We start from the raw sequence: 23957 nt of genomic DNA, 5'->3' as shown, positions 1-23957 counted from the left end.
GAGCTCAAGGTGTGATTCTCAGGAGGGTTCTCTCACCCTGTGGACTGACCGGGACAGCATTGTGGGGACAGCTGGCTAAGCCCCACCATGAGAAAGAATCCACCCTATACTGACACTTCTGGTTGACCTAGTAGTGGTGCTGATGGGCTCAGTAAAGCCCTGGTGTTGAAGGAGAAGTTGAGGTCACACAGGAGATGGTTTTGGTGGGCACAAGGGAGGAGTAAATGGGAGGGCGAGAGACAAAAAGGGGGTACTGACTTCTCCATCTCTTCAGCTAAGAAGACTATACCTTGTCTCCTCCCAGGGGAAGGATGATTCATAGATTCTGAGGAGGAGTGAGGGTGAAAGATAAGGATAAGGGTGTCAATACATGACAAGTCTGGCAGGGGATGTTCTTGTGGTGAATCCATGCTCAACTGGCTGCTTGGAGGCACCTTAACATGGTCAGTTCACAGAGGTTACAAAAACCAGGACAAGCTGCTGGTGTTTGTAAAACTAACAGGGACGCTTGGACAGGGCTCTAGAACAGGAAAATTTCCAATTTGCAAGGACCTACAGTTACTGATGGTGGTAAAACTGGGAGGGCAAGAGCAGCCCTCCAGAAAAAAGCCTCTAAAAATACATTTGTCCTGTTTTACCCATAACCTCCATGCTACTTTACAGTCATGGAGCTAGAGAATCCATTTTTTTTACCTTTCCCCTCAGCCACCTCTTAGACCTGCTGTGCCCTATTATACAACAAAAAATAAACATCCAAAGATTTGCTGCTGTCTGAAGTACATACTCCAAGAGTGTGTTGATCTAGTACAAAAGTGGGGGATGTGAGACAGGGAAATCAGATTGTCGGAATTCTCCTCAGCAGAAGATCAGAGCATGATGCAATGCCAGAGAAACAATCACCAAATTAGAATTAAAAAGCACAGAGAGGGGAGAAGCACTTACTTCATGATAAGTATGTAGAAGAAGTACATAACGACGAGTACAAGGCTCTCCCACCTCAAAGAGAGAAAAGGCAAGGAAAGGAATTAGTAGGGTCATGCATGCTGCTGTAATCCTATGGTATTTTCAGTAGGAATGTGCCACGGGTAAGCAGTATGGGAAGTATTCTCTGCCTTTGGGTACTCTGAATTCACAGTGGTAACATTACAGGCAGTTTCCAGGGCCCAGAAGAAGCAAAACTCCTTTGGGATTCGAACACCATACATATTATGTATATTTAACTTCAACATTTTAGAACTGTGCTAGTGCTATGGAAGACAGAGCTGCACCATGCCAGAAGCAGTAACCAGAGCCATTCGTTCAGCAGAGCTCATCATGCACTCTGGAGTGGCTCTTACGTCTTCTTTCAGGAGATGCAGCTTGTTCTCCCGCAGATCCAGGGTTGGCTTGTCAGCTGGGGTGGGGAGGAGAGTGAAGGAGGGGAGGGCCTATGGTATGTGGCACCACGGAAGTGCTAACACTTCTCTACAGCTTCATCTCAAAGAGCACTGCAACAGGATTTTGGCTGCCTTTGGTGCAGGTGCGTAAGGGGATGAATGTGCTTCCTGCACCCTATGCCATACCCTGTGTACTCAGGCAGGAGCACCTGGGGGTGGTTGTTAATGTTTTCTGGTTATTAATTTTTCCTTTAGTTTTCACTATTTATCATACAAAAATACTAATTAAAGACAGAAAGTGGTATCTCCCCTGGGACAAATCCAGTGCTCACTCACACCCCATTGGCCTCACTGCCATTGCACAGGGTAAGCACTGAATTTGGCTAAACTGTGATTGTAGGTACTGATCAGTGACATGGAGAACATACTAATTTGAGAAATTAACACCACAACTTACCATACTATTTGCTCATCATGTATGAACTGGAAGAAAAAGAAACAAATTGACCATTTCTCCAGTCCCACTAAAAACTGGTCAGATGCACTGTACAGCAGGCAAAGAATCTTCAGAGGCATATTTATTTATTTGCTATACTGTCATTTCCAACCTGAAGCTACTGGAGCTTTCTCCTTCCCACTCTTCCCATCCCAAACATTCTACAGTACCTGCTGTCAACACTGCAACACCAACCCTACAGCCAAGATTTGGGCCTTTCTTAGAGGCTGCTATTAAAGTCACTCAGCTAAATGATGCATGAGAGATACACATACACTGCATATGTTTGAGAGTGAGCAACCATGTGTCTGGAAGACAGGTAGGGGGCTCATAAAACAGTGGGGTGTCCTATTTTCCAAGACCAAAGGCATCAAATCCTTTCAAAGTTTGCTCCAGAATCGCTTCTCCAGCCATGCAGCCACACAGCTGGGCCGTCAGAACAGCAGGTGATCCCAATTTAACTCTATTTTATGCCATCCCTGTGGTTGAATGGGCCATTGCTGTTCTATTTTTATTATGAATAAAATAAATTAAGATGACTCTCCCCCTACCTGCTACCAAATACTTAAATATAGAAATGTAAGAGTTACTCACTGCTTTGAAAAAATATAATGGTCATTTCAGCTATGCCCAAACTTTGCCGACTAAACTCTGCCTGTACTGGCAATTTATCTGTGTGAAGCCTAATGTATACTAAAAGCTGCAGATAACAGCCACCCTGCCTCTTTAATATGGTGTGCAGTTTCCAGATCCCAACATGCTCCAAGAGAAGCTACTTGGATCAGAATGGAGCGCTGCAAGCTGGGACCTGTAGTTTCTGTGAGGGAGTGCTTAATTTGTAATGAAAGAGGTGCTGGATCTCAAGCAATTTTTTCACTTTAATAACTGACATGGCAAGCCCAGAGGTGCCAGGGCTATGAACTGCCAAGTCTAGAGGTGCCAGGGCTCAGCCATGGCAGAAATTAAGCACCACTCTGAGGTATAGCGCTGGTCGGGTTTGCAGTTTTATGGGCTGACTTTGGCTACCGGTGTATTTGAACATGCCAGCCTTATTCCAAAGGGCTGTATGAAGTTCTTCTATTTGAGCCCTTACTCACACTAGTGTACCCTTATTCCTGTGAGTAATTGATGTCAGTGGGACTTATTTGAGGAACCACTTAACAGTGCAAACAAAGGCTTCACAGTCTGTCCCTTTGTAATTAAACCTTGAAACATAAGAAATGTTAAGAGGGACACTTACAATGATAAGAAGGATCACAGAAAGCGTGTAGTACACTGAGTCCCTAAACACAGACCACCAGGTGAGACGAACCACCTGGAAAGAAGCACAGTTTTAGCTAACAAACAGCAGTGATTTCAAAAGTTTGCAAGTAAAACTAAGAGCTTAATCTTAAAATATTTAACTGCATGAGTAACTTTACTTATGAGTAGTCCCTCTAAAGTGAATTGAGATATGATGTGGATACATTAAAAATTACATGCCTATGTGTTTGCAAGATTAGGCCCTAAAATGTATCTATAATTACCATCATTAATAAAAACTTTATAAATGTCTCCATTAATGAAATGTATTTCTTACTAATGGTATTTTCATTGGTCGTGGTTTCAGGTGAACAAGACGCAAAGTAAAACTTGCTGCAGTTCTGCAAGTGATCAATTCTCTCTTAATTTTATTTGGGAGGTATATTAGATTTAATATAAAATTGTGATATTCAAAAATGCTTCCTACGGAGAAGGTGATCAACTGCTTTAGAGTATAAATAGCTCTCCACAGAGGTCAGGAGGGATTTTTTTTTCTCTTGTTTATACTAACCAATTGACTGAGGACATAATGGCACATGGGAAGGAATCACCTTCATCTGAATATCAGATACTGGCCACTTTGGAAAGCTGAGACAACTGCTATTTTGCAGCATCACCTGTTTGTAAAATGACAGGTTTCAGAGTAGCAGCCGTGTTAGTCTGTATTCGCAAAAAGGAGTAATTGTGGCACCTTAGAGACTAACAAATTTATTAGAGCATAAGCTTTCGTGAGCTACAGCTCACTTCATCGGATGCATTTGGTGGAAAAAGCAGAGGAGAGATTTATATACACACACACACACAGAGAACATGAAACAATGGGTTTATCATACACACTGTAAGGAGAGTGATCACTTAAGATAAGCCATCACCAGCAGCGCGGGGGGGGGGGGGGGGGGGGGGAAGGAGGAAAACCTTTCATGGTGACAAGCAAGGAAGGCTAATTCCAGCAGTTAACAAGAATATCAGAGGAACAGTGGGGGGTGGGGTGGGAGGGAGAAATACCATGGGGAAATAGTTTTACTTTGTGTAATGACTCATCCATTCCCAGTCTCTATTCAAGCCTAAATTAATTGTATCCAGTTTGCAAATTAATTCCAATTCAGCAGTCTCGAACAACGCTTCCTCAGCTCTCGTCCCCTAATGCCCCTACTCTATTTGCACTACATTGATGACATCTTCATCATCTGGACCCATGGAAAAGAAGCTCTTGAGGAATTCCACCATGATTTCAACAATTTCCATCCCACCATAAACCTCACCCTGGACCAGTCCACACAAGAGATCCACTTCCTGGACACTACGGTGCTAATAAGCGATGGTCACATAAACACCACCCTATATCGGAAACCTACTGACCGCTATTCCTACCTACATGCCTCTAGCTTTCATCCAGATCATACCACTCGATCCATTGTCTACAGCCAAGCGCTACGATATAACCGCATTTGCTCCAACCCCTCAGACAGAGACAAACACCTACAAGATCTCTATCATGCATTGCTACAACTACAATACCCACCTGCTGAAGTGAAGAAACAGATTGACAGAGCCAGAAGAGTACCCAGAAGTCACCTACTACAGGACAGGCCCAACAAAGAAAACAACAGAACGCCACTAGCCATCACCTTCAGCCCCCAACTAAAACCTCTCCAATGCATCATCAAGGATCTACAACCTATCCTGAAGGACGAGCCATCGCTCTCTCAGATCTTGGGAGACAGACCAGTCCTTGCTTACAGACAGCCCCCCAATCTGAAGCAAATACTCACCAGCAACCACACACCACACAACAGAACCACTAACCCAGGAACCTATCCTTGCAACCAAGCCTGTTGCCAACTCTGTCCACATATCTATTCAGGGGATACCATCATAGAGCCTAATCACATCAGCCACACTATCAGAGGCTCGTTCACCTGCGCATCTACCAATGTGATATATGCCATCATTTGCCAGCAATGCCCCTCTGCCATGTACATTGGCCAAACTGGACAGTCTCTACGTAAAAGAATGAATGGACACAAATCAGACGTCAAGAATTATAACATTCAAAAACCAGTTGGAGAACACTTCAATCTCTCTGGTCACTCGATCACAGACCTAAGAGTGGCTATACTTCAACAAAAAAGCTTCAAAAACAGACTCCAACGAGAGACTGCTGAATTGGAATTAATTTGCAAACTGGATACAATTAACTTAGGCTTGAATAGAGACTGGAAATGGATGAGTCATTACACAAAGTAAAACTATTTCCCCATGAAGAAAAGGAGTACTTGTGGCACCTTAGAGACTAACAAATTTAAGGTGCCACAAGTACTCCTTTTCTTTTTGCGAATACAGACTAACACGGCTGCTACTCTGAAACCTATTTCCCCATGGTATTTCTCCCTCCCACCCCACCCCCCACTGTTCCTCTGATATTCTTGTTAACTGCTGGAATTAGCCTACCTTGCTTGTCACCATGAAAGGTTTTCCTCCTTTCCCCCCCCTGCTGCTGGTGATGGCTTATCTTAAGTGATCACTCTCCTTACAGTGTGTATGATAAACCCATTGTTTCATGTTCTCTGTATGTGTGTGTATATAAATCTCTCCTCTGCTTTTTCCACCAAATGCATCCGATGAAGTGAGCTGTAGCTCACGAAAGCTTATGCTCTAATAAATTTGTTAGTCTCTAAGGTGCCACAAGTACTCCTTTTCTTTTTGTTTGTAAAATGTGTCTGAATTATTTCTAACATGATCACTTCTCTTGTCTTAACAGCCCTTTCATGCTCATTTTCCATTAGCGTTCCAATATTTCTCAAACATTTTCTATGCAAAAGAAAAAACTAAGCAACAGAAAGCCAAAAGAAAAGTAACCTACTAACCTGTCCCGCAAATATCCCACAGACACCAATAATGCAAAGGATGTTGAAAACTGCTGACCCAACAATGGTTCCAATTCCTACATCACCATGAGTGATAAATACACCTGGAAAGAGAGTAATACAGTCACAATTAACCCCTATCACTTCATTACTGGCAATGCCTATTTGTTCAAAATGGGTATTAACTGTGAACAACAAAAATCCGTGATCATTTAAATGTTTAACCAAAATTAGGTCAATAATGAGTGCACATATCAGCTGCACTTTCCGAAGTTTTGGGGATAGTTAGCAGCTATTTTGTGTGCATATTTTCTCAAAGGAAGATGTAAAACACTTCCAGTGATATCAGAACTGACTTCAAATGTTACAGTAAAGCAGAGGAACTTTCCCCTGGACGGTTAACATTTAGATTTCTGTCCCTTTAACAACTGCAGGGACGGCACTACCTTCAAAGAACTCCTAGCAGCCACCTTGTGTATAGTCTGTGTGCACTCTTGATAGGACATATGATCTAGTGGGTGGAGACTTGCCTAAGACTCAGGAAACACAGGTTCAATTTCCTGCTCCACCACAGACTTCCTGAGTGACGTGGGCAAGTCACTTAATCTATCTTGGCCTCAGTTACTCACCTATAAAATGGAGAAAATAGTATTTGCCTGCCTCGCAAGGGTGTTATGAGGCACTCAGATACCAGGGTAACAGGGGCCATATAACTACCTAACATGACAGAGGCCAAAGAAGAATGCTCCCATGACCATTCTGAAGCTTTGTTTTTAGCTAAAACAATCCTGTTTGAACACACAGACTTTAATATTATGGACCCTGTGATGCTATCACATCCCCTCTATGTAGGAGGGTGTATCTGTAGATTAGATGCCTTGGAGTAGATAGATGATATGGCCTTATGTGGGCTTTACTATATTTATGTATATTCTCCTTACAAACTCTGGTCTCATTGATGTCAATAAGGTTGAACAAATTTAACTGAAGGAAAATTTGTTCCAATGGATGGCATTAAAAATCTCAAATTTCACTTCCCAAGTATGTTTAGTACCAGCTGTATCTTCTCAAACCTTGAAGTGCATGTGTGGTAGTACAGTATCACTGCTGCAGGTTTTGAGTATTTAATTGTGTCAGCTGCAGAATGGAATCCACCAGAACATCAGAATCTAAAACCTGTTAACTCAGTTATCTCCTGATCTAAATATAGGGAAGAATGGTGGCACTTTCAGATACCACTGCATGGGAAACCACTCAATAATACAGAGAGGCAGATCTTCAGCTGGTGTCAATTGTCACAGCTCCACTGAAATCTAAGATGAGGATCTGTTCCTGACTTTTAATTTGTTTGCAGTGTTGTTGTAGCTATATTGCTCCCAGGATATGACAGAGACAAAATAAGTGAGGATATAAATATATCTTTTATATAAGATAGAAGCTTTTGAGCTACACAGAGCTGAAGAAGAGCAGAAGTTGGCCCAATAAAAGATATAATCTCACCTCCTGACATTTTAATGGCAACTGTTGCACATGCTATTGAGCAGATCCCTTACCTATAACAGATGCAAATAACTCTGGGGTCGAGCTTCCTGCGGCCATGAAAGTGGCTCCAGCAACATCTTCACTCAAGTGTAATTTCTGAAAGAAAAGTACCTATTACTTCAGCATTGCTGGTCTTTTTACATAGCACACTTTTATAGATACAGATAGAGAAAATAAAAGGATTCTATCACAATACCGTGAAAGAATGAACTCCCACTATGATACAGCTCAAAGATTGAAAGAGCCTATATATGAGAGATAGACGACATGCTTTGGGCACATCAAATATTATAATATATGTGGATAATATCTAACTGGTGTCCCACTAGGTTAGGGGATAAATATTTTAACTAACCAAGCTGATTAGAGAAAGACCACTCAGATGGGGATTCTAGAAGGTTGAACGCTCAGGAATGAACAGTTTTTAGAGTGAAGTCATGAGTAATTCAAGAGTTAAAGGGGATACCAAGCTTGTAAAATTTGGTAACAGAAGTGAGTAAAATATAACCTATATGAATATGTCTTGCAAATAGTGTGCCTGATTCTGATCTCGCTTATTCTAATATGAACTCCAATGAGGTATATGAAATTAGACCAGTGTAGAACCAGAGAGAGGACTGTGTCTCATAGATAGATCTATTTTTGTTACACTGCTTCTTGAGCTCTAATCTGTATGCAGTTACCTTAGAGCTTTTGAGCCAGAGCCTCAGTTGGTGTAAATGTACCTAGCTCCACAATTGGGCTAGGCCTATTCACACGAGCTGAGGATCTTTCCTTTACACTATAAAGGCAGTATTATGGGGAAGTTTTTCTTTTTTGAATCTCTAGACTCATCTTTAATATCCCATCTCACTTCCAAGGATAGAAGAGTGCCTAGTGATAAATGAAGCAGGTCAGAGTATTTTTCAGGCACTCTGCAACATTCTGAGCTGGCAGGAAGTGCTTCATAACTCATGGCATAGAAGCACAACGCACAGCTCTAAGATAATCTATCACCAATAACATAGCTGATAGAATTCAGCACAGATGTGCTAATGCCTCTGGATTCTTGTTAGCTGTCTAGCATTCTGGAGATACCTAGACAAGCAGAATAGACTTTATGAAGGATCAACAGCAGAAGCAGCAACATTATGGTACATCTTATATATCATGTATCTAAAAGTATGCCGATAGCACATCTGAAAACAGCAAGTATTCTCTGCTACAATCTATTCTTCCATCTGTTCTCCTGTTGATAAGTATATGTAACTAGTACTGCTGTTTGTTGGAGTTCTGCACATGTGTCCAGAGGACAGGAAAAAAGATGCCTTTACTAGCTGGAACAGCTGATCAAAAAAATTTCTGTTAATATGAAATTATGTCAACCCCCCCGGTCTCCAAATAAGGTTTTCTATTTTACAATCAATTCTATAGTTGGTTGGAAAATTGTCACCAAAATGAATTTTGGATCAAAAGTTTAATTTTCCCCCTATCCTGGTCAATTCTAACTAGTATCTGATTAATAAGTTTGTAAAGTGCTGTAAATTAATGTTTTAATATAATAGCAGATTATTCTTAATTGTATATATTGTGACAAAGTTCCTCATCTACCTTGGTGGGTCTTGCGCTTATTGGCGGATTTGCTCGCCTCAGAGATTCATGGGGGCACTCAGTTTGGCCGTTTTCGTGAACCCACAGTCCAGGTCAACTCCTCCTGTGTCTGATCTGGAGTTGGGAGGTTTGGGGGGAACCCGGGCCCGCCCTCCACTCTGGGTTAAGCCCAGGGCCCTATGATTGCAGCTGTCTGGAGTGCCTTCTGGAACAGCTGTGTGACAGCTACAATTCCCTGGGCTACTTCCCAACACCTTCTTTATCCTCACCATAAAACCTTCCTCCTGGTGTCTGATAATGCTTGAATTCCTCAATTCTCCAGCAGTACGCCTTCTCACTTCAGCTCCTAGTGCCTCTTGCTCCTAGCTCCTCACACGCATGGCACACACTGAAGTGAGGTCCTTTTTAAACCCAGGTGCCCTGATTAGCCTCCTTAATTGATTCTAGCAGCTTCTTGATAGGCAGACAGGCTGATGAGAACACCTGCAGCCATAATTGTTTCCAGAAAGTTCCTGATTGTTCTGGAACCTTCCCTGTTACCTTACCCAGGGAAAAGGAACCTACTTAACCTGGGGTTAATATATCTACCTTCTATCACTTTCCTGTAGCCATCTGGCCCAACCCTGTCACAATGTATTATATATATTTCACTACATTTTCTAGTTAAATTTCACAGATCTGGTTCAAATGGGGCCTGTAGATAAAATAACTGACTTCATTAGTTATAATGACTATATTCTCCCTTTCCAATTATTCATCCTATTCAAAAGTGCTTAGCATTGACTTAACTATGCTCTTACTGAAATTAATAGTAAAACTCTCATTGACTTCAGATGGGGCAGAGTTAAGCCAATGCTGGGTGCTTTTGAAAAGTCTACCTGATAGTTATTTCTATACATTAACTCTCTTCCACCTCACCACACCCAATCCCAACAGGCTAGGAAAACAGCACAAGCACATCTCTTCCTCTGACTGATTAGAGTCTTGCTGGCAGAAAGATACCCATGGCTAACAAATTAAATATAAATATCTCTAGCTCTTCTTTTTCCAAGTGGCTTTTAAAACAAGGATCATAGTAACAAACCCATCTAATCCTTACGTCATCCCCTATACTGCCCCATCAATGTGCTTCAGATCCGTGAGAGAGGAAATCATGTGGTCGTGCTCATTCAGTCATTAGCCTCTTTGCCAAGACAGCTGTCAAGGGCGCCAATTAGCACTAACTGTAGTGGATTTGTGATATGGAGCCCCGTTCACTGGCAAATGGATTGAGACCACCAAACTCATTTACTAAAGAACTTCAGACAGCCATTGGATGGCACAAAACATCCAATCCTAAAACCTACAAGGAACAGATTTACAAAAGGTGGTTAAATTTCTCTTTCACTTACCTCACAAATTTTCTCTAATGAGGGAACAAAGAAGTCATCACATACTATAGCCAAGGCATAGAACATATAAAGAGCCTGTGGGAAAAAAGAAAGAAAAATGTAACTCAGTCATATCATGTCTGTAAAAAAGGGAGAGGAGAATGACAGAATGTTTATTCAAATAATGTATAACAAACTCACATGAATATTTCAGAGTAGCAGCCGTGTTAGTCTGTATTCGCAAAAAGAAAAGGAGTACTTGTGGCACCTTAGAGACTAACAAATTTATTAGAGCATAAGCTTTCGAGCTGTAGCTCATGAAAGCTTATGCTCTAATAAATTTGTTAGCCTCTAAGGTGCCACAAGTACTCCTTTTCTTTTCACATGAATATGTGGCTCCATTTCTATCTGCTACAAAAAACCTGTGTTGATGAAGTTATGGTATAAAAATATCAATATGTTCTTCTACTGAAGAGTATGCTTAGGGAGGGAGGGTTTGGAAAGTTAGGGAATAATGAAAATGCAGTAATTTGATGTAATTGGGTGCTATGGTAGAGTAAGGTACATGATAATAACAGACAGTACTTTGGAGGAAAAGAAGTCATCACTCATGTTTTCAATGAATTACCTGGGTAAATAATGAAGGCAAAAGCAACACAACATGTGCCATGTACAAAAAACAATCACATCCCCGAAAGAAATGGTCCCTGACCTTGGCTCCCATTTGCAAACATCTCAGGGGCTGTGATTGCCTCGTGAGCACATGTTGTCCTCCTGTTGCTCTACGTGAGTTATGTGATACATATTTTCAAAATGGGACCAATCCTTAAGTCCTCACTCAAGCAAATCTCCCATTTAGTATTACTTTCTCAGAGCTGGGACTGCAAGACTGGGCCACAAAGACCTTTAAATGTTTTTGGGTTTCTGCAATAAGACATCAAGCCCAGATTTCATCCGTATTCCTTTAGGCTTTGAGGGCCTTATCCTTGTTTCTTTTGCACAGATGCACAATGGACAGGAGAGGGAACAGGGAGACCCCATATCATCCATTCTTGCACAGAGGACAACCAGAATCCATACCTGCCCATACAGGGTGAAATCCTAGCTCCACTGAGATCAATGCCAAAAAACTCCCATTGATTTCAGTGAGGCCAAGATTTCACCCCTAACTGAGATGAATGCACAAACATTGCTTATTTAGGCTTGCATGCACAGTTTTTAAAGTGCTCTAGTCGGTTTCTGCTATTTGAGAATTTGTTTGCAAATGCACTATTAAAAATCTGCAAATTTATAGAGTTCGACTAAGAAAGGGCAATGGGACTGAGTAACTTCTTGCAATTAACTAAATAAAAAAAGGAAAAACAAAAAGAAACCATGGTAGGACAAAACTTACACCTATAATATGAAACAGCACTGCTCCCTCCTGCCGCTCCTTATTTGTAAATACATCTTCAGGAAATTCATTAATTGCTGAAAGAGAAAAACAAATATTTTAAAAACATTTATAGGTATACCTGAACATTTTATAAAGGGAAGACAGCAAAATAAAGATGGATATTTAATATTGGTCCTAAATTAAAGGTGGAGGAGACATCTTCATCGAAGACTATATCATTCAGTTTGGTGCATCATAGCCTGCCGAAATCTCTTCAGTTCACCGGATAAAGCGGGGGAAGATCCTCTGCGGGTGTCAGTTGTCATTTGCTCCAACAGATTAAACCAATATTCAATAGCTGCTAGGAGTCTCCTGATCATAATGCCTCCCTTTTACTATTTTCTCTTCTAATTATACTTCTGAAATAACCAGAGGGGCAAATTCCCCTCCCCCCCAAAAACAATATTTCTGGCTTCATGTATGCCTCACCCCCTAAAAAACATGCAATGGCTGTAGTCTGCTATCCACTTAGATTATGGTGCTATATAAACGTTTGCACGTTACTTTACAGAGATGACAAATATATGGTGCATACCCAAAGAGCTTGCAATCTAAAATTAGACAAAGGAAAGGATGATAGATAAAGGAAGGGGTGGGAAAAAAAAGGAAGGTGAGGGTTAAAACATAATAGGAGTCAGATAATAGATGAAGAGAACCATATAAGCTTTGACTTTATAAGAACTGACTGAGGTAGGTCAAGAGGAGAGAGGTAGCTCAGACAGAAGTGGAAAGTCAGTGATGGAAAGAAAAGAGCAAAGAAATGTGTTTTCAAGCAGGTTCTGAATGAGAGAGAGGCAGCTTGCAATAGTTAGATGGAGCATTTTCCATGCATAGGTAGCAGTGTGAAAAACCTAAGAACAAGAACACCAAAAAGAGTAGAGAGGAAGGAAGCAGCTAGGCGTCCCAGAGGGCAGGGTGCTGTGGGTGAGGTGGGGAGCAACCAAAGATGTGAGGCAGGCAGGGCAGAGCTGTGCAGAGCCTTAGGCTTTGTCTACACTACACAGCTTTTAGTGACATGGTTATGCCACTACAGCCATGCCGCTAAAAGGCATGCGGTGTAGCTGCTGTTTGGCCGCAGGAGAAAGCTCTGCTGCCGACCAAAAACTTCCACCCACCACACACAGCAGCAGCTTTGTCGGCAGGAGAGCACTCCTGCCGACAAAGCACTGTTCACACCAGCACTTTTCGTAAGTAAAGCTTTTGTCGTTCGGGGTGTGTGAGTTTTTTTAACGCCCCTGAACGACAAAAGTTTTGCCAACAATGTTCCAGTGTAGACAAAGCCTTAGAAGTGAGGTTGACGATTTTGAACTTTATGTGGAAAGAGAGGGAGTCCATGAAGAGGGCTGGTGATGAGATGGTCAAAGCAGAACATTATTTTAGCCACTGAAAGCTGGATTGGTTGGAGAGGTGACATTTTCATGCAGAACTCCCGAATGATTTCAGCAGGGAGTTACACTTGTGGATTGCTGGCAGGATATGGTTCAAAAGTACTTTGAAATATTCATGAATGCACCAAAACATGGTGGACAAAAGCAAGGGTCTAGTTTGATCACTTTACTCATAGCCAGAGCTTTTCTTAATGGTACTTGCTGAGGCCTGGTTCTTCAAAGTAACAAATGTTTGATATGATGCCTGCTTTACAATGTCCTTGAAAATACAACATTTAATGCCAATGCACTCACTTTTCTGGTTTGTGTATATTCTTCCCTTTCCAATATAATTCTGCAAGCAATAAGTATACACGGAGACCAAGATTTTCAAAAGTGACTAGTGATTTTGGGTGCCCAATTTAAGACACCTTAAAGGGGCTTGACTTTCAGAAAGCTTGAGCTTTTGTCCTTTGCAAATCAGCCCTTTTTAAGATGGTTCAAAATGGGCACCCAAATCTGAGGCATCCAAAATCAGTCATTTCTGAAATTTTTGACCAGGGAAAATAAAGTAACTTCATATCACTATTTGTCTGCTCAAGGACGTATGTTCATGGCAAACTTTTCTTGCCCCCTGAAAGTCATATACATATTATATAATTGCCTCAATGCAAAGATGAAACCCCCACTACTCTGTTTTCATGCCTACAACCACAATTATTTTTGCATGAGACCATTGGCAGCAGGAGTTGTTTAAAATCAGAATTAATAAATCTTATCTGCCTTACAAAAGGCAAAACCACTGTTTTCTGAAATCCTCGAAATCCTCTGACCGAAAGCTACCATAGTCAGTGGTCTATAAAAAATTAAGCATAAAATAAAACTTCAACCAGATGTCATGGAGCAATGACTGTACTGCGTTTCATTAGCCTCTTTCATAAGGCCTGCACTTCAGAGACAGTAAACAGCATTTAATACATAGAATTTGCCCAAGATTAAGATGCAATTTTTTTCTGTGTCACACATTTAGCCAAGGAAAAAGACAGTAGTTTAAAGATATTTTGTTTAGATATCTATGAATGCAATTCCTTATTGCCAATCCTTTGACAAACCTTACAACCTATGTCTCACTTCTGTAACCATCGGGAGATATTGAAGGAGCGATGGTAGTACATTTTCTGGTAATCCAGCACATCAGCAGGATACTACCCAATCCCTTGTTGAGTTATGAAGTGTCATTCAAGGGACCGAAGAGTGCTTAAAGTGCATAAATATCATTAGCACACCAGTTTAAGGCCACTAGCTTAACCACCACAGATCTGATTCTGCTATTAAGTACACTTTTGTAAAAAACAATAATTTCACCAAAGCCAAACCTATACAAAACTGGTGCAAGTGAGAGGAGATTTGCGTCTTGTATCTGGATATCAAAGTAAACATACATGGCCAGCATACCTATAAAAGCAGCATGAGGAAACAGCACTGCTGTATTCTGGGAATGTAAATTGCACAGTAAATAAAAATAACTCATGTGGCTATAATGAAGTGCTGTTTCACAAAGAGCTGTCAAAACAAAGATAATATACAATTAAATCACCCAGCAGCTAGGAAATCTCGGATCCTCATTTGGATGGATTTGCCTGTTGAATTTCAAATACCTTTAATGAATCAAAACAGATGGATAAATAGCCTCTTTTTTTATATTTTTTATTACTGTTTCCAGCATGCAAGGAAGAGGAAAGGGAGAGACTATCACATATATACATGGGTGAAAGTAACTTAAAAGGACTTACTGGTACGCAGAGCAGCCGGGGTCCTGGGCAAGGTGGCACGGAGGCGGCTCTGGGCCCCCGGAAGGGGCAAGGCCACAAGCAGAAGGGGTAGGGCTGGGGCCAGACTCCCCCAGCCAGCCCTTCAGCACTGCCAGGCCTGCAACACCTGGGGCTCTGGTGGAAATTTAAAGGGCCTGGGGCTCTGGCTGCTGCTGGGAGCCCCGGGCCCCTTTAAATCACCAGGCCCAGGGCAGCTGCCCCTTTTGCTCCTCCCCCCCTCCATCAGCAGCCCTGCTGGTACGGTCAGCTGTGTACAGGCCACTTTCTTACCAGTACACCATACCAGACCATACCGGCTTACTTTCACCTCTGCATATATTGGAACAAAGTTTGTTGCACTGTAATATTTTGAGACACAGTATTAAATAGAGCTAGATGAAATTCTCTGCCAATCTTTTTTTCAGCAAAAAACACAGATTCGGCAACACCAAACCATTTCACAGATTCATGTTGGTTTCTATGAATTGTTTCAGTACAAAAAATTAAAATAAATTCTGAAAAAAATCATTTTGTTTTGACATTTTCAAAACATTACACATTCAGTTCAAAATTCCCCTATGCTTTTTTTTTAAAAAAATGTCTTAAATGGTTAGAAACAAAACGAACATTTAACGTGACCTGAAATGATTTTTTTTTCCTTGAGTTTGAGTCACTGAAAATTTTGAAAAAAAATCTGCTTTTGGTTTTATCCAAAACTAACTTTTCCCCACCATTTTTTGGAATGGTCTGCAACCCAAAATATCCATTATTTGCACAACTCTAGTATTAAACTGGAGTGAAAGTGACATTCTTAATCTCCTGCTGTGAGACAGTAGTTTAAAGATTATCCTACGATATTAGTTAGTGTTACATAATCTGCAGTGGCTTTTGACAACTTTTGTAAGAGGCCAAAACAGCCTTTTTACATATGAAAGTGCTAGAGTTGAATATAAAAGAAGTACTTGTGGCACCTTAGAGACTAACAAATTTATTTGAGCAGTTGAATAGGTTTCTCATATTACTTAGTACTTGCTTTAGCACTGTTGTAATATTTAAATATAAATTTACCCTAATTGTGAGCTCAGTGAAATGTGAATGAAAGATCATAAAATATCACATTAACCTATAATGTAAATGTTGATGGGGAAAGGTGAAAAAGGGAGGCAGAAAGATTGGGTTAATCCAAACAAAAAGGTCTACTGCTATAACTCAATGACTGCATACAGATCATGTCTGGTAACAAGAGAAGTGTGGAACCAGAAATCAATGGACTAAAATTGGTGTATCAGAAATTATGCCTACTGGGTGGACAAAATAATGAGCGGATGGGCTATTCCATCCATCACTTCCTTTTGGGATCCTTAAAAGAAAAGATTCCAGTCAGAGAATCGTGTTGTCTGAACTGCCAGATGGGAGACAGGTGGACTGAAAGGAGCAAACTTCATCATCATGGCTGCCAATTCCCGCTGTCTTCTGGGACTTAGGGATCACCATGACACTGTTGGGCCTTTGTTGTGCTGATCCTGAGAAATAGTCTACCCGAACTAGGCCAGAGAGAACGCAGATGACATTGCCTCTTCCAATGGCTCTGGCTAAATCCCAAACATCACCTGGAATGAGAGACTCTCCCCCCCGCCCCCATACACACACTTCCCTCCAATCCTCTATGTGTCCTCTACCTTCCCCACTGTATATCTTCTCTTTTCTATCAATTCCTACTTTCCTTTTGCCTTCTGTTTATTAAGAATCTGGCTTAGCTGACTAAGACTGTATTTTGCAATACTGCTGTTAGCCTGTGACCAGAGAGGCAGCTAAAAACAATGCCCTATAGATACAGTTGCCAACCCTCCAGGATTGGCCTGGAGTCTCCAGGAATTAAAGATTATATCAAGATGAAACCTCCAGGAATACATCCAACCAAAACTGGCAACCCTCCCTATACAGCCTAATGCTGGTATAAATATGATAAGACTATGTGCTGTGATTGTGTATTTTCAGCAGTGAGACTGCATGTAAGAATCAACACCAGAGTCAGAAGCTGCATTTTCTATCTTTGTGTTCTTTTCTTTTCATGTGCACTTGTCTTGTTCTGTCATTTAGGAAACAAGATCAGACTTTAACAGCTCCAGCCTAACTCAACTAACTTCCCTCCCCACAAAGAACAGTTATTATCTTTGACACCATCTAAGAGCCTGTCAGACAAGAGTTTTTCCTTCTAAAGACTCTGCGGCCAAAGGGAAAGGGAATAAGGGATACTGTTACAATGAAAAGCCTTACTTCATATTTTACATTTCAAATGCTTTAACTGTTTTTCCTTCTTTGTCTGTTTCTTTATTAAAGAGTTAAAAAATTAATGGTGTGTTTCCTGTGGAACTAAGCAGGCTGAGGTCTCTGTACTTGGAATTCCAAACCTTGTTTAAAAACTATTAATGTTGTACAGTAATAGAGTCATGTTAACACCTTTGACTCTCTGGGCCCATGTATTCTATCGAAATTAATACAATAGCACACATCACTCCAGCAATATATCTTACCAATTCAATGTGATTTATCATCATTCCCTCATGTGGCAGCTGTGGGCAGTACTTCTGGGATAATATTACAGCACCAGCAAATCTGAGAGTTTCTATTCTGCTACAGTAATTGCCAAAAGCAAAATTTTTCAGGAGAGCTATTCCCTCACTGTGACGTTCCCCTATGGTGTTGTCTGGACCAGAGATCTGCAAGGCCACTCCAATCCTTGACTCTTGGAGCCAGCCTTACCCTGCTCTGCTGTGAGAACCTCCACTCCTGTTCACACACAGCATCTGGCATGTAAGCTGCTCCCAGCTACTTGCAAGCGAATGACACTAGCCAATATCTCCGGTCCCAGAAACAACCCTAGGAACCTCTGTCTTGCAGTGTCCAGTTATGCCCACTGGACTCTGCAAGCTTATATAAGTTCATCAATTTAACAAAGAAATTGATATGTATCAGGCTTGTTCTCCCAAGGGGAGTTTCTGACACACTGCAAACCAAATGCACTGCTTCAGGTAGAATAAACAAACAGATTTATTAACTTTAAAGGTAGATTTAAGTGATTATAAGTCAAAGCATAACAAGTCAGATTTGGTCAAATGAAATAAAAGCAAAATGCATTCTAAGCCGATCTTAACACTTTCAATGTCCTTACAAACTTAAATGCTTCTCACCACAGGCTGGCTCTTCAGCCAGGCTCTCCCCTTTGATCAGTGGTTCATTTGCTTGGTGGTGATGGTGTCTGTAGATGTAGGTGGAAGAGAGAGAACATTGCAAAATGTCTCTCCCTTTTATCATGTCCTTTCTTCCCTCCTAGCTTTTCCTCCAGCCCCTTCAGAGTCAGGTGAGCGTTACCTCATCGCAGTCCCACACTGCCCAAAGGAAGGGGGTGACTCCCTTGAGGGTCTAACAGATTCTTTTGTTGCTGCCTAAGCCACTGTCCATTGTTCCTGTGAGGCTGGGCTGGGTTTGTCCCATCCATGCCCTGATGAGATGTGAACTGCCTCTCTGTTCTTGGACAGTTTTTGCAAGGGCTTGCTTTAAGCCATGAGGATATATTTTCAGCCTCATAACTATATACATGAAATTATAACCTATAACCTTACTATAACATTACTGTAACAATTACGATAACATCACTATGACAACCATGTTCAGTGCATTATGAGCCTTCCAAAGACACCCAACATGACAGACTTTGTATTGGATACCACACAATCATTTTATAAAGATGAACATGGGGGTGTAGGGTGTTCCCCAGAGGTACAGAGTGTCACACTCAGGTACGGAATAAAAAAAATATTTATAACAAAAAAAATATGGCAGCTTTCAGTGAACATGAATTTAGATACATATCTGCACATTAACAAGTAACATTAAAACCGACCATGTTCACAAAGAACAAATACTGAAGGAAAGATTCTTCAGTCTTCTGGGGATAGGAACTGTAGCTGTCTACACTATTTTCAGATGAGATGGAAGGGGAAGATTAAATGGAAAGCAAGGTGTACAGTGCGACTAATTTTGCCGAAAAGGAACATCGACCAATTGCTCTGAAGATAGCTGGAAGTACATAAATATTCTCCCTAAGAGGACAGTTCCAGACAAACTACTACAGATCATCCTGTTGTTACCTTGTCCTCCCAACCCACTCAACCCCACCCCACATGTCCATTATCCCCACCTTTTGAGTCCTGACAAACTAGGTTATAAATTCTCATGGACAAGAGCACGGTCTCTTATTTGCCTGTTCAGAGAGTAGCAAAATGGGCCTGGACTCTTATCTAGGGTTCCTTGGCACTATTGTCATGCTAATTAATATCTGATCAGAATAATAGTTACTACAGGGCTGCTATGTGAACAGAGGGCAGCAGAAGTGGCTGGCAATCTCATGAATGGCAGGGGAGGTGCCTAGGATACTACCTTTCTGTGTAATTTATGAAGTAGCTTGAAAAAAACCTCTATACTGAGCCATGAACATGGAACAAAAAGAAAGAGAGTTAATCACCTTTACCAGAACAAACCTGGAGGGCTGATTCTGCTGAACTACTTATAATTCAAGCACCAAAATGCATATGAAAGTGTGTAAATAACTTGTCTCAAACAGAGTTTAAAAGGAGTTACAGAAGTTAATCCCTGTGCCTCACTTTGATTGTTTACTCTGTTTTTTAAGTGAGGATTTACAGAGCAGAAGCCAGGGGGAACCTGTGCACAATACTGACACCTGCCTATATTTAAGCTGGTTACCAGATTATTCCAGTGGGCACTGCTGAGTAGCAGGAGAGCATTGCTCCCATATGCCCTGTCTATACTGTTGGAGGCAGCCTGCCAATGAACTAAATTTCAAAATCTCATAAGCCTGATAGAAAATCTCAGCAGCCACGTGGATCAGCTGTTTTATAACCTGCCTTGACATGTGATTTATTCACTTTATCACCAGTTGATTCACTCACAGAAGCAAGAGACGCACCGACCCTTAATAGGCTGTTGAACATAAAAGATATTCTACATTTTCCTGTCACAGTTATTTATAATGGTAGTGGCATTCTCCTTCAGGGAGAAAAGAACTGCAATTACAAAAAAAAAAAAAAAAAAGAGAGAGATGCATATGAAGGGCTCTTGGAGTGAGAGCCCTGCCGGAAGGGGCTTGTGCAGATGCATTCATGATCCCCTTCCCATCCCCAGCCACCTTGGCATGTGCAATATCTCTGGCTACGCTAACCTGTTCTCTCCCCAGTCACTCAGGGAGGACATAGCACTGGCATTCTGGATGCACCTAGTGCAGGTGCACAAGAGAGTAAGGCAGAAGGGCTAGATTAGCTACCTGCGCCTTCCCTCTCCTCCACCTACTCCCATGAATGTGCTCAGAAGCAGTCAAAATCCAGCCCAACGTATTACATTTAACACATTCCATTTGTTCAAGCAATGAGGGCAAATCCAGGTGATGCTCTCCAAATACTGACTGCATTTCTATATGTGGGCACAGCCCTTTCTCTCATCACAGAGTGGTTAGGCCAAATTTTAAAGGCCTTGTGTTCATGCATGTGCCCCTCACCCAGTTACAAGGAGCAAAACCCCCATTTTTGTGCAGAAACGAACATTTGCATGTACAGAACCAAGTAGAGGAAGCTGGCAAGGGGAGCACGGTCACCCCAAAATTGAAGCACTGCTCTGCTGTGTCTCTCCAGGGATGTGTGGGATTGGGGCAAGCCTGTAGTTTGAGTTTGCTGGGGAAGCAGGTGGGGGAGTGGGCAGTGGCGGATTAGCCTGTGGGCCAACAGGGTCCGTGCCCAGGGACCCTGGCCAATTGGGTGGCCCCCAGAAAAATGGGTACCCCTGTGCCCCAACCCACTCTGCCCACCTGGTGCTCCTGCCAGGGAGCAGGGTCAGGGCGCAGGAGGGAGTGCAGGCCCCGCTCCCCAGCAGAAGCTCTGTGGGGGACTGCAAGCAGAAGGGATGGGGAGGAGCCCTCCCATTTGCTGTGGACCAGGGACCCACAAACCCCTAATCTGCCTGTGGGAGCGGGGGCTGGCTCCTCTGACAGAATGACAAGGAGTAAACACTGTGTGGGGAACTTAGCAAAATTGTTTCCTTCAGCTCTCTCCCATGCAGTTTTACGCCAAGAACAATGATCCATCCTGTGCTTTGTATCATTCTTTTACACACAACACTGTCAAACCAACATGAAGTCCTTGTTTGGGAATGGAATTTAAAAAATTAAATGTTATTGAAATAATTAGCATTATTATTTGTAGACCAGGAGCATCCTGGAGCGTGAACCAATTCAGGGTCTCATTCTATTAAGCACTGTGTATATATATAGTAAAAGACACTACCTGCCCCCAAAGAGCTGACAATCTAGAAGGCAAGATACAAGAGCTGGGAGAAAGAAACAAATAGAGGAAGGGAAGAACACTGAATGGGTCTCTTTATGGATGCTTATATCTCAGCAAAAAAACAACCAGCACCAAAACCCCTCGCATCAGAGAATAGGTTCATTTTATAACAACTATGAAATAAAACAACAACTTGTTTTTCCTAATCATAAAGAAACTTTAAAAATGAATCCACAACTTTCTGAAGACACAAAAAAAAGGACAAATGGGATGAGTCAGAATGATATCCATCTCAGGCAAGATAATGGAGCAGCTGATACAGGACTTGATTAATAAAGAATTAAAGGAGGGTAATATAATTAATGCCAGTCAATACAGTTTTATGGAAAATATATCCTGTCAAATTAACTTATCTTTTTTTGATGAGATTACAAGGTTGGTTGATAAAGGTAATTGTGTTGATGTAATAGACTTCTGTAAGGGCTTTGACTTGGTACTGCATGACATTTTGATTAAAAAACTAGAACGATATAAAATTAACAGGACACATTAAAGGGATTAAAAACTGGATAACTGACAGGTCTCAAAATCTAATGTTAAATGGGCAATCATCATCAAGCTGGTGTGTTTCTAGTGAGATCCTATAGGGACCAGTTCTTGCCCTATGCTATTTAACATTTTTATCAATGACCTGGAAGAAAAACACAATCATCACTGATAAAGTTTGCAGAGGACACAAAAGTTGGGGGAGTGGTAAATAATGGAGAGGACAGGTCCCTGAGACAGAACTGTCTGGAATATTTGGTAAACTGGGTGCGAACAAACAATACAGCTAAGTGTAAATGTACACATCTAGAAACAAAGAATGCAGGCCATGCTTACAGGAGAGGGAAGCTGTGATTCTGAAAAAGATTTTGGGGTTGTGGTGGGCAGTCAGCTGAACATAATCTCCCAGTGCAATGATGTGGCCAAAAGGGCTATTATTATCCTGGAATGAACAAACAAGGGAATCTCAGGCAGGAGCAGAGAGGATATTTTACCTCTGTATTTAGCACTGATGTAACCACCGCTGGAATACTGTGTCCAGTTCTGGTGTCCACAGTTCAAGAAGGATGTTGATAAACTGGAGAGGGTTCAGAGAAGAGCCACAAGAATGACTAAAGGATTAGGAAACATGCCTCACAGTGATAAATAGATTGAGTTTCTTGAGTCTATCATAAACAAAGAGAAGGTTAAGGGTGACTTGACCACAGTTTAAGTACATGTGGAACAAGTAGTAGGCTCTTAGTCTAGCAGAGACATGTATAACATGATCCAATGGCTGGAAATTGAAGCTAGAAAATCCAAACTGGGTATAAGCCACATGTGTTAATAGTGAGGGTAATTAACCATTGGCACAGTTTACCAGGGGTTGTGGTGGATTCTTCAACACTGGCAATTTCTCTATCAAGATTGGGTGTTTTTCTAAAAGATCTACCCTAGGAATTATTTGGGGAAGTTCCATGGCCTGTGTTAGTCAGGAGGTCTGACTAGATGATCACAGAGGTCCCTTGTGGCCTTGGGATCTAGGAAAATGAATGTCCTGACCACTTTTGCTCATTGATGTTCCTAATGCATTTTTTAGTCCCTCTGTTCCGATCAAATTACAATTTGAGTAATGACATTCTATGTACCTGAATTCCCTCTGAGAGTTTAGTTTGTTATGATGGGCTGGAGTTAGCCTGGTTTATTTCTGTTTCTGCTGACAGAAACCCTGGCACAAAGTCCCAGGTGTGAAATATCCATCAGGGGAAACTGCTATAGTGGCAAAAGGTGGTCATTGCTTCCGCTCTATTGAAAATGTCTCACTGTTTTAATCTGTTACCTAATGTTGGGTACAGCAATCCCTAGATATAAAAACTGTATCAGCTCAGGTGTTTAAATGGTAAGCATTTCAGAAATCAGGGTGAAGAGCTTGATATAGACAGACACTACAGCTGGTAGGAATAGAAGCACCCAGAGCAGGGACTACTGCACTAGGGAGCAGGGGGTAAAATGGGGCCCAGATGGGACCACACCTCCCCATCTCCCTCCTGAATCCAGAACTGTGCAGAGGAGATCGCCTGAACTCAGGGGGTATTAGGATCAGCGGGCATTAGGAGGTGCTTCTCCTTCCGATCATGCAGTGATGGGGGAAACTGAGGAGAGGAGCCTGCCAGAGACTGCAGTGGGTAGGAACAGGAGAAGCCAAATCAGGGAGGGACCTCTCTCACCTCCATTCCAGTCAACACCATTAAATGTTCTCTGACCTCCTCTGCACTGTGCTGACGGGGTGTTTGCTCCCCCGCCCTGCTCAGAGTCTCTTACCTCAGATTCACTCCACTCCTGCTCCTCTCACTGTCTTCTCCCCTGCCCTGCCTTGTCCCCCTCCCCTCCCTTCCCTTCCCTATTTTACCAATCCCTGGCTAA

The 23957-nt window shown here is 41.8% G+C and overlaps 1 protein-coding gene across 1 annotated transcript in view; it reads right to left on the bottom strand.

The window, feature by feature from the left end:
• The window catches only part of SLC24A4 (solute carrier family 24 member 4), a 124873-nt gene that overhangs the window by 30957 nt on the left and 69959 nt on the right, over nt 1–23957 (bottom strand). The window contains exons 3-9 of the mRNA XM_038405878.2: nt 11937–12013; nt 10565–10639; nt 7595–7679; nt 6042–6145; nt 3113–3187; nt 1834–1859; nt 943–996 (exon numbers count right to left, since the gene is read on the bottom strand). Of these exons, the coding sequence (XP_038261806.1) occupies nt 943–996; nt 1834–1859; nt 3113–3187; nt 6042–6145; nt 7595–7679; nt 10565–10639; nt 11937–12013 (496 nt within the window). The remainder of the gene's footprint in view (nt 1–942; nt 997–1833; nt 1860–3112; nt 3188–6041; nt 6146–7594; nt 7680–10564; nt 10640–11936; nt 12014–23957) is intronic.

Source organism: Dermochelys coriacea, chromosome 6 (genome assembly GCF_009764565.3).
Source record: "Dermochelys coriacea isolate rDerCor1 chromosome 6, rDerCor1.pri.v4, whole genome shotgun sequence".
NCBI lineage: Eukaryota > Metazoa > Chordata > Testudines > Dermochelyidae > Dermochelys > Dermochelys coriacea.
The sequence above is the reverse complement of the archived record's forward strand: the minus strand, read 5'-3'. Positions and strand labels throughout refer to the sequence as shown.